This window comes from Brassica oleracea, chromosome C7 (assembly GCF_000695525.1).
Source record: "Brassica oleracea var. oleracea cultivar TO1000 chromosome C7, BOL, whole genome shotgun sequence".
Lineage (NCBI taxonomy): Eukaryota > Viridiplantae > Streptophyta > Magnoliopsida > Brassicales > Brassicaceae > Brassica > Brassica oleracea.
The window spans coordinates 30,204,066-30,220,547 of NC_027754.1; the positions used below are offsets into that span (position 1 = coordinate 30,204,066).

Sequence of the window (16,482 nt, forward strand, 5' to 3'; positions counted from 1 at the left end):
TCTCCATTGTGCTGTGAGATATGGCGGTTCTCTGACCGATGTGAGGATCTCACTTGCCCATTGGGACGGAGCGGCCTTTGCAACTCGGTACGCTCTCTAACATCTACCGGTGGGGCAGTGAGGCTGGTATCACGAGTTCTTCGAGGCCGGGTAGGACATTCAGAGTTGAGGTGGGAAAGACGTAGACAGTGAGAGCAGAAGTTTTCTAGGCCTTCGTACTCTAACTCTATCAGGGCTTCTTCCCCTGTTGCAAAGTCTATTATGGTCTCTTTGGTAATGGGGCTGAGGCCATCGATTAGAATCTTGATGCGTGCCGAAGTTGCAGAGATGTCGTAATCCTCTAAGTGCCCGAGTTCGTGGCTGATCTTGTAAATCATTTTTTCGTGCCAGTAGTGGAGCGGAAGCCCTTTGAGTCGGATCCAGAACGGGATCTGAGCCGGGAAGGTATTGGAGATGATAGGTTCCCACCTCTCGAGAATCACCATCCACTTGTTGAAGTGGTAGGGACGTTTAGCTAGTACCATTTTTAGGTCATCTTCCCTATCAAAACGGAATTGGAAGCACGCTTGCCCCAAATCTGCTCCTACTACATTTCCTTTTGTAGGCCATTTCGAAGGTAGGGAAGCAATGAGAGACAGTACCCTCTGTTCTTGGGGATTAGTAAGCCTACCGATAAGAGTGAGAAAGTTTGCTTGGACGAGTTCAGATGTATCAAAGTCGGGGGCCCGGATGCGTTTTCTTCCTTCGCCTGTGGGGGCTTCAGCTATACCTTTGCCTTTCTCCGCCGCTGAGAGATGCTTAGTCATGGTGAAGGTGACAAAGAAGCAGAGACTGTCTTTCCGAATGAGTGGAAGTAACCTGGAGACGTCGGACCGGTAGTGAGAGTTTTGTTGGATAGAGCTAGCCACCCGTATCCCAGTAAGATCGCCACTGTTCTGAGCCCGGCAGCAGAGACCCGAAAGGACCTCTCCGCAGAGGATGAAAATGTAGGGTGAGAGGGGATCGCCCTGTCGGATGCCTCTATCCGGTACCACCATCTCCCGGGCAGTGTCGTTGATAAGAAAAGAGTACGAGACTGTGGAGATGCATTGCATGATCCAGTTGACCCAGATAGCACTGAAACCTAACTGTTCGAAGACAGCTTTGATGAAGCTCCACTCGAGTCTATCGTACGCTTTACTCATATCAGTTTTGACCGCCATGAAGCAGTTGATCTGAGCTTCCGAAGTCTTGAGGTAGTGGAGGACTTCATGCGTTATTAAGACGTTATCGGAAATGGCCCTTCCGGGTAGGAAGGCCGATTGGCTCTCAGAGATAATGTCGCCGAGAATAGGTCGAAGCCGCAGAGAAATGATTTTTGAGATGACTTTGTAGTAAACATTGCATAGTGCAATGGGTCTGAACTCCGCAACTGTCTTCGCTGTATGTGTTTTGGGAATGAGGCGCACATGCGTCGCGTTGATACCCGTCGGCATGATCCCGGTAGCAAAGAAACTGCGAACTTCTGAAACGATCGCAGGGCCGACTGCCGGCCAGTTCGTCTGGAAAAAGCAGGCTGAGAATCCGTCGGGTCCCGGAGCCTTGTCCGGGTGAATGGAGAACAAGGCTCTCTTGATTTCCCCGGCTGTTGGCAACGAGGTCAAAGAAGCATTCATTGCCTCTGAGATGCAGGGGTTCAGCGCTTGGGCTACTCTCGCTGTGCCATCAAATCCAGCTGACGTGAATATGTTGCTAAAGTACCGGGCTATCTCTGATGCAATCTGGTCTTCCTCGTATAGGGTGTTACCCTCAGAGCTTTCCATGACACTAAGCTTGTTCCGAGCTCTTCTCCCTTTTGAGACCGCATGGAAGAAGCTTGTGTTCCTATCTCCTAAGGTCAACCAAAGAAGCCTACTTCTTTGTCTCCAGAACTGTTCCTCGGCCTTGTAGGCTTCCAAGAGAGCCGTGTTAAGAGTTGAGATAGTAGCTTCCTCTACTGTAGGGTCTGCCATAGCCGTATCTACTTTGCTTTTGAGGTCCTCAATCGCCTTCTTGCTATTTGTATGATGTGATCTGCACCAGGAAACAATAGCTCTTCGACACTGTGTGAGCTTGTGCGAAACAGAGGCTGATGGCGAACCTTCCGAAGCGGCCTTGATTAGATCTTTGACTTCTGGTACGTCCTTCAGTCGTCTATCGTAGCGGAAAATTCTACCAGATTTCCTCATGCTTGCGCTGAAGGCACTATGGACTGGCCTATGGTCTGATGCTTCGAACTTCAAGTAGTTGCATCTTCCTTGTGGGAAGGCGTCAAACCAGGCGCTATTTACTAGAGTTCTGTCTAGGCGGCTGTGAATGAGGTGGGTGTGGCGCTGTCCTCGCCAGGAGAGGCAGTTGCCCGTATGGCGTAGATCGAACAAGTCATTTCGAGCCGGGAAGTTTCTGAAGTTGAAGAAAGAGCTCTCTGCTCTTAGCGGGCCACCTGATTTTTCACTATTCTCTAAGATATCATTGAAGTCTCCGGTCAAAATCCATGGCCCATTTCGTTCCGAGGCCATATCAGATATATTATTCCATACTGTGGCGTGTTTTGAGATATCCGGTTCACCATACACGAAGGTTACATTGACATTGATTCCTTTAAAGCTTACAATCGTGTCGATAAAGTTATGAGATGAGGATAAAATAGAGATAGCTACTTCTTGTGACCAGAAGAGAGCTAAGCCTCCTCCTCCAACGCCATGAGGGGAGATCAGCGTGTGATGAGGATAGCTCAAGTCTTGGAGTTCTTGGAGAACGTAGTCGTCGGAATTTTTCGTCTCCAAGAGGAGACTGCACTATAAGTGGTTCTCTTCTCGCTTCTGGTCTAGTGTCCTGGGAAGATGCTCTGACCAAGGTAGAAGATATGCGCTCACCAAACGGGTTTCCGTGTCTATCAAGTCTTTGAGCGTAGGGCTCTCCATTGTGCTGTGAGATATGGCGGTTCTCTGACCGATGTGAGGATCTCACTTGCCCATTGGGACGGAGCGGCCTTTGCAACTCGGTACGCTCTCTAACATCTACCGGTGGGGCAGTGAGGCTGGTATCGCGAGTTCTTCGAGGCCGGGTAGGACATTCAGAGTTGAGGTGGGAAAGACGTAGACAGTGAGAGCAGAAGTTTTCTAGGCCTTCGTACTCTAACTCTATCAGGGCTTCTTCCCCTGTTGCAAAGTCTATTATGGTCTCTTTGGTAATGGGGCTGAGGCCATCGATTAGAATCCTGATGCGTGCCGAAGTTGCAGAGATGTCGTAATCCTCTAGGTGCCCGAGTTCGTGGCTGATCTTGTAAATCATTTTTTCGTGCCAGTAGTGGAGCAGAAGCCCTTTGAGTCGGATCCAGAACGGGATCTGAGCCGGGAAGGTATTGGAGATGATAGGTTCCCACCTCTCGAGAATCACCATCCACTTGTTGAAGTGGTAGGGACGTTTAGCTAGTACCGTTTTTAGGTCATCTTCCCTATCAAAACGGAATTGGAAGCACGCTTGCCCCAAATCTGCTCCTACTACATTTCCTTTTGTAGGCCATTTCGAAGGTAGGGAAGCAATGAGAGACAGTACCCTCTGTTCTTGGGTATTAGTAAGCCTACCGATAAGAGTGAGAAAGTTTGCTTGGACGAGTTCAGATGTATCAAAGTCAGGGGCCCGGATGCGTTTTCTTTCTTCGCCTGTGGGGGCTTCAGCTATACCTTTGCCTTTCTCCGCCGCTGAGAGATGCTTAGTCATGGTGAAGGTGACAAAGAAGCAGAGACTGTCTTTCCGAATGAGTGGAAGTAACCTGGAGACGTCGGACCGGTAGTGAGAGTTTTGTTGGATAGAGGCCGAGATTAGGTGTTCGTGGAGAAGCATTAGACTGGGTCTGCAGTGGAGGCGTAGACTGACTGATGTTGCAGGTGAGTAGGCGTCGACCCCAAAATCATCAGAGAAAAGTCCTTGGAGCAGAGGCTTGATAGTGGAGAGCGAGCGTCATAGCCGGTAGAAGCTTCCGTTATCATGGGCGACAGAGGCGAGGAAAGTGGCCGGTGGAGACGGACCCTCCGACGTTGTCGGAGGTTGAGCCCGGAGAGAAAGCACCAAGAGCTGTTCTTTACCCGCTGGATAATTCTCAAAGGGGAAGGTATTCAAAATTGGATAGGAGACGTTCAGAGGAGCAGGGCTAGAACAGAGCCATATTTGGAAAGTCAACTAGGGGAAACAGATGAAGAACCCGCGGTTAAAAGCTCGCATGGGGTGTAGTGCCCGAGAGAGTTTTTTCGCATGTCGTCAATTAGATTGGTTTTTTGTTGGTCCCACATTTGCAGTTTCTTACTTTTATATTTCAGTCTTTTGTTTTATGTAGCTCCGCACGAGAAACATCTTTTCTTCTTGCACCGGTGCATTAAATATGTTTTGCTATTAGAAAATTTTATTTTTTTCTCTTTTTTTCTTTGAAATACTTCATAATTTGTTTTATTTTCATATTAGAGTAATGAAAAATTTAGAAAATAGCCATGTTTTTTGTAGACCAATAGAATGATTGAAAATATAATATAATATCCAAAATTCAAATTTTAATTGTTTTAAATATAATATTTTATTCAAAAATTAAAATAAGGTATATATATAAATTATATAATATATTTATAATATTGTGCCTCCGATTAAATAAATTTCTAGATCCGCCAGTGACTATGAAAGTTAACAAACCAGTAAAAGAAAGAAGATGATAATACTTTTTTATTCAGAAATGAACATTTACAGAGTCAATATATAGGAGGTTCGGAATCATCTAGACCTAATGACCTCTTAGCTTTACCTGTAAAGTAAATTACACAGCACATAACGATAAGAACGGATTGAATCGATTGAAGATAAGGTTGTTCGTCCTTGCCGTTCTCAACTTTGTCTTTCCAGCTGCTCCGCATACCGACAAACACTGAGAAGATGACCGTTGTGTAGTGGGATCTGATTGGGCTTCAGTTGTTTTCGTGTTAGGCTAGACCTTATTATCCATTTGGCTTACATTTCCCCTCAAATTTGAGGTGGGTGAAGGACCAACTCCAAATTTGCACCTTAACTCAACAAACGACTTCCTCAGAAGAGATATTGTAAAGATATCATCAACCTGAAGAGAAGCCCGTATATGACGAGTTTCAATCAGTCTCAAGGCCACTTGTTCCCTGATGTAATGGTAGTCGGTATCAAAGTGTTTGGACCGCTTATGAAGAGCCGGATTGGTGCTCAAATAAACCGTAGACAAGTTATCAAAGAGAAGCAGAGTAGCGTGTGGCTGAGGTATACGAAGATCACGAAGTAGAAATGAAATCAAAGTTACTGATATCTTGCTTATTTGCATTGTTTTGGTCATTCATTTTTTTATATTTTGATCATCTAGGATAGCATTTAGGCATGTTTAAGATACATTTCATTGCATATGTCCTTATCAGGTGTTGAAGATGCAATATGGTGACTTTGGAAGCCTTGAGAGGTGTTTTGGAGACAAGAATGATGGTTTTGCTTCTTGAGTCAAATTGCTAAAGTGTCACAGCGGTTTCCTGGTCTTCACAACGGCCTAATGGAGTGTGTCGTAAAGCTGTTGGAAAACCAAGTTTATGATGAGTTTTGCGGATTCTCAATCGGCCTCTTACAGCGGTATGCGAAGCTGCTACTAACAAATCTAGAAGAGCTCGAGAATTATCTAAGTGTCCCAGCGGCCAAAACATCACATCGGCTTAGTGTTATCAACCCAGCGGCCTCAGCACACCGCGGCGAAGCTTTTACCCATTTGTTCTTGGGCAGGCCCAGGTTTGTTTGGCTAGCCCAACTTGTTTTTAGGATTAGTATAAATACTTTTTAGACATAATTTGGGGATTTATATTGTTTTTTCTCAAAAAACACTTGATACTTTGGTGAAGGATTCAATCTTTAATTTATTTTTATTTTGTTTCTTGTGTTTATTGAGTGGATCTTACTATATAAACCTGGTTAAGCTTGAATCTTTGATGAGTTTAAGAGTAAACATGTTGATTAGTGAGTAGATCCATTTTGGATTCATGGGCTAAGATAATTATGGTGATTAAGTGAAGATCTAGGGTGTTTAGTGTTAGATCTATTTATTTCCTTGCTAGTTGAGTGCTCTTAATGCTATATTAGTGTTGGCCACTCTAATCTAGAGCTATAAATATTTCATGCCCGGATGGTGTTTGATGAAATGTCTGAACCAACTCTTCTTAACTATTTGCTTGCTTAACCAAAGACATCTGATGTTAGGAAAGCTTAGATAGTTAGTAGACTCATTCTTAATGATTACTTGAGTTAATTGAACCAAAGACATTTGTGTTTGATTAAGAAAAGTAAATGAGCATTTATCTTGACAAAGAACTTGTTTAGTATTGTTGTCTAGACTTAAGGAAATGCATTGATTGATAGCTTATCACTTCTAGATTGGATCTTAGTCACTTGAAGTCAAATTCCTAGTCTCATGGGTCTTATTGCTTCTTATCGACAGAAAACTTGTTACTTTATTGCTTTAGAGTCTTGTTAGTTGAATCATATCACTTCATTAAACTGATTGCACTTAGATTAAGCATTCACTTGTATTCTCTTTGCATCATGGTCACTTAGGATTGGATTGACACTCATCTATACTACATTGATTTGTAGGATTTAGTAAAATCCATATCAGTTACCTCTTGCGCAGTGGCGGTGAGATCCTGATACTCTGCCTCAGTGGAGGACCTTCAGACTGTCTCCTGACGTCTAGCAGACCATGATATCAGGTTGGAGCCAAGTATAGTGCAAAATCATGTAGTTGAACGCCTTGTATTTTGGCATCCTGCCTAGCCGCTGTCACAATAAGCAGACAAAGACAAGCTGAGATTCTTAGGAATGAGCAGACCAAGCTTCATTGTCCCTTTCAGATACCGTAGAATACACTATGACTTTTGAGGATTGTAATAGATAATCTGAGTTTAGAATAGAATATAGAAGAGATTCAGGCAGAATAAGAGATTATGAGACTAATAGAGACTAATGGAAAATCATTGTGAAATGAGTAAAGAGAATAATTGTTTAGAGCTGTCTAATCTTTATTAAGAGATGAGGTTACAATATATATAGTCCGAGTACATAGGGTTGTGAATGCATAAAGATAAGAGAAGCATATGGAGTCAATGGGAAGATGAGCGGCCATTTGAATCTGGCAAATGAGCGGCCTCACACGTTTAGAGCATCTTTTGGATCCAAGGCAATGGGCTGACTCTGATACCATGCTAAGTTTCTTGGGCTTCCAACTTAAGACCAATTGGCAATTAGTGGATTACAGTGAACACATTCACAGTGAATCCAGTTTGAAGCCCTAAAAAGAAAAAAAAAAAAAAACCTGTGGACGGGACACATTGTTTGACAGCAGGTCTACTGATTGGCTCCACGCTGGATTCGCAGGCGAAAGAGGTGGTCAAATCCTCTGTGTCATCCTCCATTTGCTCCCACTACGATTCTATCCATTGGATTCATTTGTATAGGCGATTTAGATTGCATCTAACGTCCATCCAGGTCTGGTGTCCCATACAGCTGTAAAACGAAAACACCGCAATAAAAAAAATACAAAAGATAACCTTTCAGGCCTTTTAAATTAAACACCAGACTTTACGTTCAATTTATAATCACCTTCTGCAACGTTAATAATAATATTTTCTTTTGTGAAACAGTAATAATATTATTATTATTATCGCTGTTTGTCCTCCTTAATTAAATTTAAAGGGATTCGTTCGAGTGAGTAATAATTACCCTAAAAAGAAAAAAGTGATTGTGAGGAGCATATTTTTTTGTGAGGCGCATAATATTACTACCATAAGATAAGAGCATATTGCAATTCTGTTTCAAATAAAAGCAATATTTAAGTTTCTAATTCATACGTAAATACATGCATGCACATGCTTATTTAGAGGTTGATCGTTTGTGATTTTTGCTTTAGCTTTTGGTTTTTGTTTTTGCAAAAAACATTTTTCATCCAATCAAGTTTTAGATTTTAGTTTTTTTTTTTAGTTTTTGTAGAAACCATTTGATTTACCAATCAAAAATTTTAATAAATAGATTCTCTAAAATTTAGGAAAACTAGTTTTTCGAACTTTAACCAATTTATGAAAAAAACTAAAAGCCAAAAACCAATTTTTGTGAACTTTTAAAAGGAAAAACGAAATTTGATTTTTTTTTGGTAGAAACTACAAAATTTAATTAATTAATAATTAATAAATAATATTTTCAAAAAGATAAATAATAATACAATTTTTGGTACATTACCTATAATTTAAACAATAATGTGATATAATTTATTGTGTTTCATATCTGTAAAATAAATTTAAATATTTTATAAATAATATTAATTAATATTAAATATTAGTTATTAATTTCTATATAAAAAATATTTTAATAATTTCTAGTCACATTAAAAATAACTAAATTATGAAAACATAATATGGTTTATTAATACAATATATTGTATAAGTCATGAAAAATAAAAATAGCCATTTAATTTTTTTAAAATATAAATAATTTATATGAGATAATTTATAATTAGTTTCAAAATTTTAAGTATTTTTTATTTTTTGTATAATTTATAATATTTATATAAGAAAAAATATTGATATTTAAGTTTTTAAAGTTAAAAATAATTTATATAAGAAAAATTTCTAAGTAGTTTCAAACTTTTAAATATTTTTTTTGCAATTTATATAAATTTTATGATAAATATTTTATTATAATATAATTTTTATAAAACTATAAAATTAAAATATGTTATTGTATTTTATTTTAAAATAATTATCACAATATTTTGATAATTTTAATTGTAAATCTAAATATTTATTTCTATTTTGTTGTATTATTTTAAATTAATATATTAATTAATTTTTGAAAAATAAAAAAATAAAGCAAAATCAAAATATAAAAATCAAAAATCAAAAACCAAAAGCTGAAATCCAAAAACTAAAAACTAAAATCTGAAAACCAAAAACTAAAATTAAAAACTAAAACTAAAAACTACTGAAACTATCATTACATTAGTAAATGACAACATCCTTAGAGCATGTCTATCAGCGTGTCTTAGGGGGGTTGTTTAGCTAAATTGGCAATTAAAATAAAAGGAAAAAAGACAATAAAGCAAAGCACGTCTCCTAATTTGGGTATTGAAGGCACGTTGCTTAGCGGGTACGTGGCGGTCCGTCTCATTTCTTCTTTCTTTCTCTCTTTTCGTTTTTCCTTTCTCTTCTCTCGGTGGCGAAACCGCGAATCCCTGACACCTCAACGACTCCTCGACAAAATGGCGAGGTCTCTTTCGGTGGCTCTCGGCGAGGAAGGAAAACGACGCACTCTCTATCGGTGGCTCCCCTCCAACAAGGAAAACAGCGACATATCTCTCTATCGGTGGCTCTTTGAGGCGTCATCTCTCTCTATCGGTGGCTCACTGAGACGAAGATAAACGGCGAATCGAAAGGTTGTATATCTCACTCTGCATGTCTTGATTCTGATTTATTTGATTAATTTGATCTGTTTTGATTTATTTGATCTGGTTTGATTTATTTGATATGTTGTGATTTGTTTATTCATCGTGGGTTTGTGTGAGAATATTGATCAAAATCGTTTCTTTTTGTTTTTCGATCAGGGAAGCTGGTGATCAGGGAAGCTTCTCGAAGCTGGTGGAGGTTTGGTTGATGATGAAGATAATGATGGTTGGGTTGCTACTCATGGAAGGCCTAAAGGGTTTACTTGTATATCAAATCTGCAAAATTATCTTAACATATAAATCTTTGTAATGGTTTTGATTTGTTTCTGTTTTTTTTTTGTCTTGAGGTTGTTTGATCAAGGTGAGACAAAGGCCTACGATCGTTCATATAGGTAAACCCCTCTCTTTGCTCTGGGCAATTGGATAAAGCATTGTATTAGTTTGAAATGAATTAACTTGTGGGTCAGTGTTTGGTTAGGTAATAAATTGATGTTTAAGTGGTTAGATAGAAATGAGATTATGGTTGGCTTAGGTAATAAATACTTTATATAGTTAGATAGAAATGAATGGATTACATTGATGAATGTGTTGGATAAATGTCTAATCAGTCTTCTCTTCAGTGCGTTGAAGCTTTTCTTCAATCTATTAAACTCTTCTCCTCTGTGTTGAATACATTTCTCACCGTGTTCTTCCCTTCCCACTTTCTCATCTCTGTTATTTTCTTTCTCTCTTCCCTGAGCTTGCTTCCGAAATGGATTCTTATCCATCTTCCCACACCTCAAAATTTGTTGAACTACTTAATAGCCAACAAAGCATTTCGTTTGGTAACTATGAAGAGAGTGTTTCACTATCTTCATCACAAGCTTTTGGAACCGAAGATGGTGGAGAGAGTGGTACACAGCGTAGAGAAAGGCGGAAGTGGACTCCTGCAGATGATATTGTGCTCATTAGCTCCTGGCTTAACACAAGCAAATATCCAGTGGTTAGCAATGAGCAAAGATCAGGCACTTTCTGGTCAAGAATAGCAGCGTATTTTGCGGCAAGTCGTCAAGATGGTGGCTGCGAGAGAGAGGCCCTGCATTGCAAGCAACGTTGGCACAAGATCAATGAACTTGTGTGCAATTTCTGTGGAGCCTACGAAGCTGCAAGCAGGGAGAAGACCAGCGGTCAAAATGGGAATGATGTGCTCAAACTAGCACATCAAATATTCTACACCAACCATAAGAATAAATTACTCATGGAACATGCTTGGAAAGAGCTGAGGAACGACCAGAAGTGGTGTGAGGCATCGGCTGCCAAAAACGAAGGAAGTTATAAAAAAAAGAAAGTGTGAAGACGGTGGAGATTCTTCAAGCTCTCAAGCAACTGACATGAAGCGTCCACTGGGTGTAAAAGCGTCAAAGGCCCATGGTAAGAAGACAGTGGCTGAGGAGAAAGCGATGAAGGAGTTTGAGACTATGTGGTCTATAAGACAACATGATCTCGCCCTGAAAGAACGCTTGTCTAAGATGAGACTACTGTACAGTCTGATTGCCAAGAAAAAACCTCTCCTTGAGTATGAAGAAGCCCTCAAGAAGAAGCTGATTAATGAGTTGTTGTTGTCTTAGTTTAAGTTCATTTGTTGTGTTCTCTTGAAGTTTAATGTTTTATTCTCTTGAAGTTTTATGTTCTGTTCTCTTTTAAATGTTTCTTGTTATGTTTTAAATGTGCTTGTTTATGGTAAAATGGTTTTTCAAGTTTCATATTATCTTTTAAATGTGATTGTTTATGGTAAAATGTTTCTTGAAGTTTCATATTCTCTTTTAAATGTGCTTGTTTATGGTAAAATGTTTCTTGAGGTTTCTGTTCTCTTATAAATGTTCTTCTTCATCTTGCCAGCTGCTTATATCTTTGGAGCAAAAAAGACAGAGGTCACGGGTTAATGTTGTTGTTGTTTGCTGTCACGGGCTGTAAAAGCTAGATGTCACGAGTTAATGTTGTTGTTGTTGTTTGTCACGGGCTGTAAAAGCTAGAGGTCACGGGTTAATGTTGTTGTTGTTTGCTGTGGTTGTAAAAGTTATAAGTCACGGGTTTGTTGTTTGTTGTGGTTGTAAAAGTTTTAAGTCACGGGTTTGTTGTCGTTGTGGTCACTTGTTGTCTTTATAAGTTTGTATTCTTGTTTCAATTTTGCATCACACACACACTTATAAATCGGTTTGTGTTCTCACCATTTTCTCCATTCTCTTCCAAAAAAAATCTTCTATCTTTAAGAAATCTAAAAGAAATCTTCATCTCTTCTTTCATTTTATCTCGTAACAAAAACTCAAACAGTTTTCATCTTGTAACCAAGAATCTCAGACAATTCTAAAAGAAATCTTCATCTTTTATTTCTATCTCGCAACCAAAACTCAATCAATTTTCTATCTTGTAACCAAAACTCTCAAACAATTTTCATCTCCTCTTTCATTTTAAAAAATTATCATCTCAAGGCATCTTCATCTCAAGACACTTTCGAGGATTCGTTTGATGAAACTTTTGATCAATATTTTGATCAACGTTTCGATCAAGCATTTGAGAAGACCAAAGGAGAACAAGGAAAAAACGAGAATTTATTGAAAGAAACCGCGAAGAATGCCATCTCCAGTTATGGAATGATTATTTCAGTGATGCTCCAACATATCCTGAAAATCTATTCCGACGACGATTTAGAATGAACAAATCATTGTTCATGCGTATTGTTGATTGCCTCTCCAATGAAGTTCAATTCTTTCGTCAAAAGCAAGACGTTACCAGAAGACTTGGTCTCTCTGCACTTCAAAAGTTTACATCAGCTATTCGTGTGTTGGCATATGGTTCTGCGCTTGATGCGGTCGACGAATACCTCCGGGGCGGTGCAACCACTGCTCGGTTATGTGTGGAAAATTTTGTGGAAGCAATAATAAACTTGTTCGGCGATGAGTACCGAAGAAGACCAACACCGGCTGATCTTCAGCGTCTACTTCATATTGGAGAGCTTCATGGATTTCCCGGGATGAAAGGAAGCATCGATTGTATGCATTGGGAGTGGAAGAATTGTCTCACCGCTTGGAAAGGCCAATATTCTCGTGGTTCGGGAAAATTCACAATCGTTTTAGAGGGGGTTGTTTCGTATGATCTCTGGATATGTCATGCGTTTTTTTGACCTCCAGGTACCTTAAATGATATTAATGGTCTTGATCGCTCACCTGTTTTTGATGACATAATAAATGGTCGAGCCCCGCAAGTGAATTTCTTGGTCAACGGAAGAGAGTACCATTTGGCTTACTATCTCACCAATGGTATTTATCCAAAATGGGCAACATTTATCCAATCTATTCCAATTCCCCAAGGGCCGAAAGCAGTTTTATATGCGCAACGTCAAGAAGCTGTCCGAAAAGATGTCGAGCGTGCTTTCAGAGTTTTACAAGCTCGATTTGCCATTGTCAAAAATTCCGCCTTTTCTTGGGATAAAGTCAAGATTGGAAAGATTAGGAGAGCATGTGTCATACTCCAAAATATGATAGTAGAAGACGAAATAGATGAATACACTCAATATGATATCTCAGATTTCCAACAAGTAGAAGGGAGCGGAAGTTCACATGTCGATCTCACCTATTCTATAGATATCCCAACTAATACCGCCAATCAGATGGGTGTTCGAACAAGAATTCGTGATAGACAAGCGCATCAACAACTAAAAGGTGATTTGGTTGAACATATATGGCGTAAATTTGAAAGTGATCAAGACAACAACTGAGCTTCGATGCCTCTTTGAAATTATTATCATTTATTTTACTAATATTTGTTTATATGTTTTCATGTTTGTATTTTAAAATCTATGTTTAAAATGTTGTGTTTGACTTTGTTTTATGTAATAAATAAATTTAATCTTTGTTTAAATATTTATGTTTAAAAAAAATTAATATTTTTTTATTGTTAAGAACCTTAATTAAGAAACCACCAATAAATCACTATAATTAAATGTCCCTTAACAAAGTCTCTTATCTTAATTTTAATAATTAAAAAATCATTAAAAACCACTTAAGAAACACTAAAGGGTTTTACCAATAAACATGCTCTTACTATAGAATATGGAAGTGATTTGAAATACATGACTTTGGTCAGTTTGGTGGATATTACTACCAAGTGCCTAGATGGTAATTAATTGATTGATTTTAGGCTTATGAATTGGATTAAAGAGTACTAAATCCAAGGAAATCTAAGATTTATGTAGATTTTTAAAAATTATTATTACGAGTTTTAAGGTTATTTGAAACAAATTCAGGGTTTCTGAAAATATTCTCTCCATCTTAAAAAAAAAACAAATGATAAAATTTATTCATAAATATATTTAATCTTATCAAATATATAGAACGTGAATAAAAATTAAAATTGATTTTCAAATTATGATTTTATTTTTATTCCAAACATTTTAATTTTCTAACTTTTTAAAGTGAAATAATAAAGAAAAAATTGTTGTCTTTTAAAAAAGTTTCAAATATTATATATGAACTGGTATTTTTGTTCACAATATATTAACTAAAAAATATATTTCAAAACCCAACAAATACTATTTCATAGATTTTATTGACAAAATCTATATATTTCAATAAGTTATAATTTAGAGAAGTTTATACAAATGACTAATTTGGTAAACTTAGATTTCATATAATATTTTGTAAATGGTCGTTACAATAAGAGATAATTTAAGAAAAAAATTAAAATTCTCTCATATTTTCGATTCTATAATCCCTCTTCAGTGTTGGGAAACGGGTCAAACACCGTTTGATTTGTTTTGCCGCAGGTTAAATCTTTTTTTTAATTCAAAAATCGACGTGCATAACTGGCAAAAATAATAGTGAACCAACACCGACTCCATTGAAATTTACAGGTATTTCGAATAGGCCACAGTGATTTTAAAATTTTTTAAAATAATTACTTAATTTATATTTTAGTCATTTATTTTTGAAAATAATATATCATCCTGGCGTCGAGTTATTTTTCACATGACATTTCATATGAACCTCTTCAAACGGGATTTATATAAATAAAATAATATAAACATTTTTAATATATATTTTGAAGAATTTATTTTTCACTTTTTTCAAAAAAGATTTGCAGGTCAGGTGAATACCCGCAATTCAAATCAGAACAATCCACAACCGCTCCATAAAAAATAAGTTTGATCAACAATTCAATTTTTTTTTAATCAGTCGACATACACCCATTCCACGCTGAGTCAAACGAGACGAAACTTGCAGATATTATTGAGTCAAATTCTTAACTCTCCTTCCAGCATCTCCACTCCACCCCTATATTTGCCTCTATATGCTATAATAGAAGAAAATCTACTCCAACCTATTTCTATTTTTTCCCCTGTAATAGAAATTTCTATTTTTTCTTCTATATTTAGGAGGAAAAATAGCATTCCTAAATAATCCTTTAATTTTTGTGCTTATAACTAAAATACATGTTTATGAAGAAATACAATTTTTAAATATAAATGCACAAATTTTCGTTTACATACTAATTTTTTAATTTTTATATTTATAAATAAAATAAATAAAAAGATATCTAATTATTTTATGTTTACATACTAATTATTTTATTTTAAAGTCAGACTTTTTATTTAATGAATGATATCTAAAATTTTATATTGATAATTTCTTTCTTCTAGTGTATTGGAAGAGAAGCTGCACCACCAGAAGTTCAAATACCAGATGATGAAGATAATCGGTTCCAAGAATTTCTAAGTTGTTTCAGAAAAATCAAGGATAAGGAAGTTCATTTCTCACTTCAGAATGCATTAATTGAACATTTATGGGGAAAATATAGTAATGAGATGTTTTAGATAATGTTTATTTTGTTTTATTATTATTTTTTAATGTCATTTGTAGTAAAATGTTTAATTTAAATAATATTTCAATTTTATGAAAAAAATTAAAAATTATAATAAATGGATTAATTTGTAACATTTATAAGTTAAATGTGTTATTTATAAAATAAAAAGAATATTTTAGAATATTTCTTTATAGAAAAAAACTAAAAAAATACATTGAAGATGGTCTTATACTTCGCTGATACCACTTAAACTTTGCAGAATATCTTGAATAAATATGAGCACTATTACTAGTAGTGTTCTATAAAGTTAGAAACCATTAATTGGTGAATGATTCAGTTGCCAATAGTATAATATTACATATTTTACAAATCATATAGTAACATATTATTTTGATTCTTTTCGCAAGTAGTTATATGTTGATAATAAAATAACGATCTGAATACAAATACGAAACATAAAATATAAAATATGTTGATATATATGGTCGTTACAAGTTTGATGCCAATCTTAAATATATACTGGCAAAACATAACCGGTCTTGACCCCAGAAATAAGCTCTCTCTGGTACAATACATGTAATGGAAAGCTCTCTGGTCTAATATAGTTTAACCTTAACCTTAACGTATAATGCTCAACCCAATGCTTTTAAACACTCTTTTACTTACCTCTCGAACTATAAAATAGTTTAAAAAAAAAAAAACAAAGACAAAATGGGAAAATAGTCATTTAAATCATGAACTTTCTAATTTGGTTTGAAAAAAGCACAAACTTTACCGTGAACCATTTAAAGCATCAACTTATCTTGACTAGCAATTTAAAGTCTCAACTAAGTTTGACGAAGCCAATTTTACATCGTTAAAATGGTTAACATATTGAGTTAACGGGGTTAATCTCCGTCTCTACTCTCTGTTAAATTCATACGACGTCGTTTTGGAATTTTTTTAAAATTGGTGTTTAAGGGAATCGAACATGAGACCAAAGCTTCCCTTGTTACAAACCTAAACCAATAGACCACTTACAATTCCGGTTACATGTATGAATACGAATAGTTAATATTTTTATACCTCTAAATCATCTTCTCCCAAACTAAATCCCCAATTCGTTTTTGTTAAGTTTTAAGAAACACTAGCTTTTGACCTGCGCGCCC

At 36.7% G+C, this 16,482-nt stretch overlaps 2 protein-coding genes across 2 annotated transcripts; one reads left to right on the plus strand and one right to left on the minus strand.

Annotated features, from left to right (window-relative positions):
* Positions 1-2,646: 2,646 nt before the first annotated feature.
* Positions 2,647-3,741, minus strand: LOC106303060. Its single transcript, XM_013739425.1, has one exon. The coding sequence runs from the start codon at positions 3,739-3,741 to the stop codon at positions 2,647-2,649; it is 1,095 nt and encodes a 364-aa protein (XP_013594879.1).
* A 6,506-nt stretch (positions 3,742-10,247) lies between these two features.
* LOC106303061 (glutathione S-transferase T3-like) lies at positions 10,248-11,103 on the plus strand. Its single transcript, XM_013739426.1, has 2 exons — positions 10,248-10,806; positions 10,892-11,103. Exons 1-2 carry the CDS (start codon positions 10,248-10,250, stop codon positions 11,101-11,103), a joined length of 771 nt encoding a protein of 256 aa, XP_013594880.1.
* The last annotated feature ends 5,379 nt before the right edge of the window (positions 11,104-16,482 follow it).

Excerpts from the sequence above, each read along its gene's own strand:
- LOC106303060 (XM_013739425.1), bottom strand. The coding sequence starts at position 3,741 with ATGACTAAGCATCTCTCAGCGGCGGAGAAAGGCAAAGGTATAGCTGAA.
- LOC106303061 (XM_013739426.1), top strand. The coding sequence starts at position 10,248 with ATGGATTCTTATCCATCTTCCCACACCTCAAAATTTGTTGAACTACTT. Across the intron at positions 10,807-10,891 it reads GGCTGCCAAAAACGAAGGAA|CGTCAAAGGCCCATGGTAAG; the intron begins GTTATAAAAAAA and ends TGGGTGTAAAAG.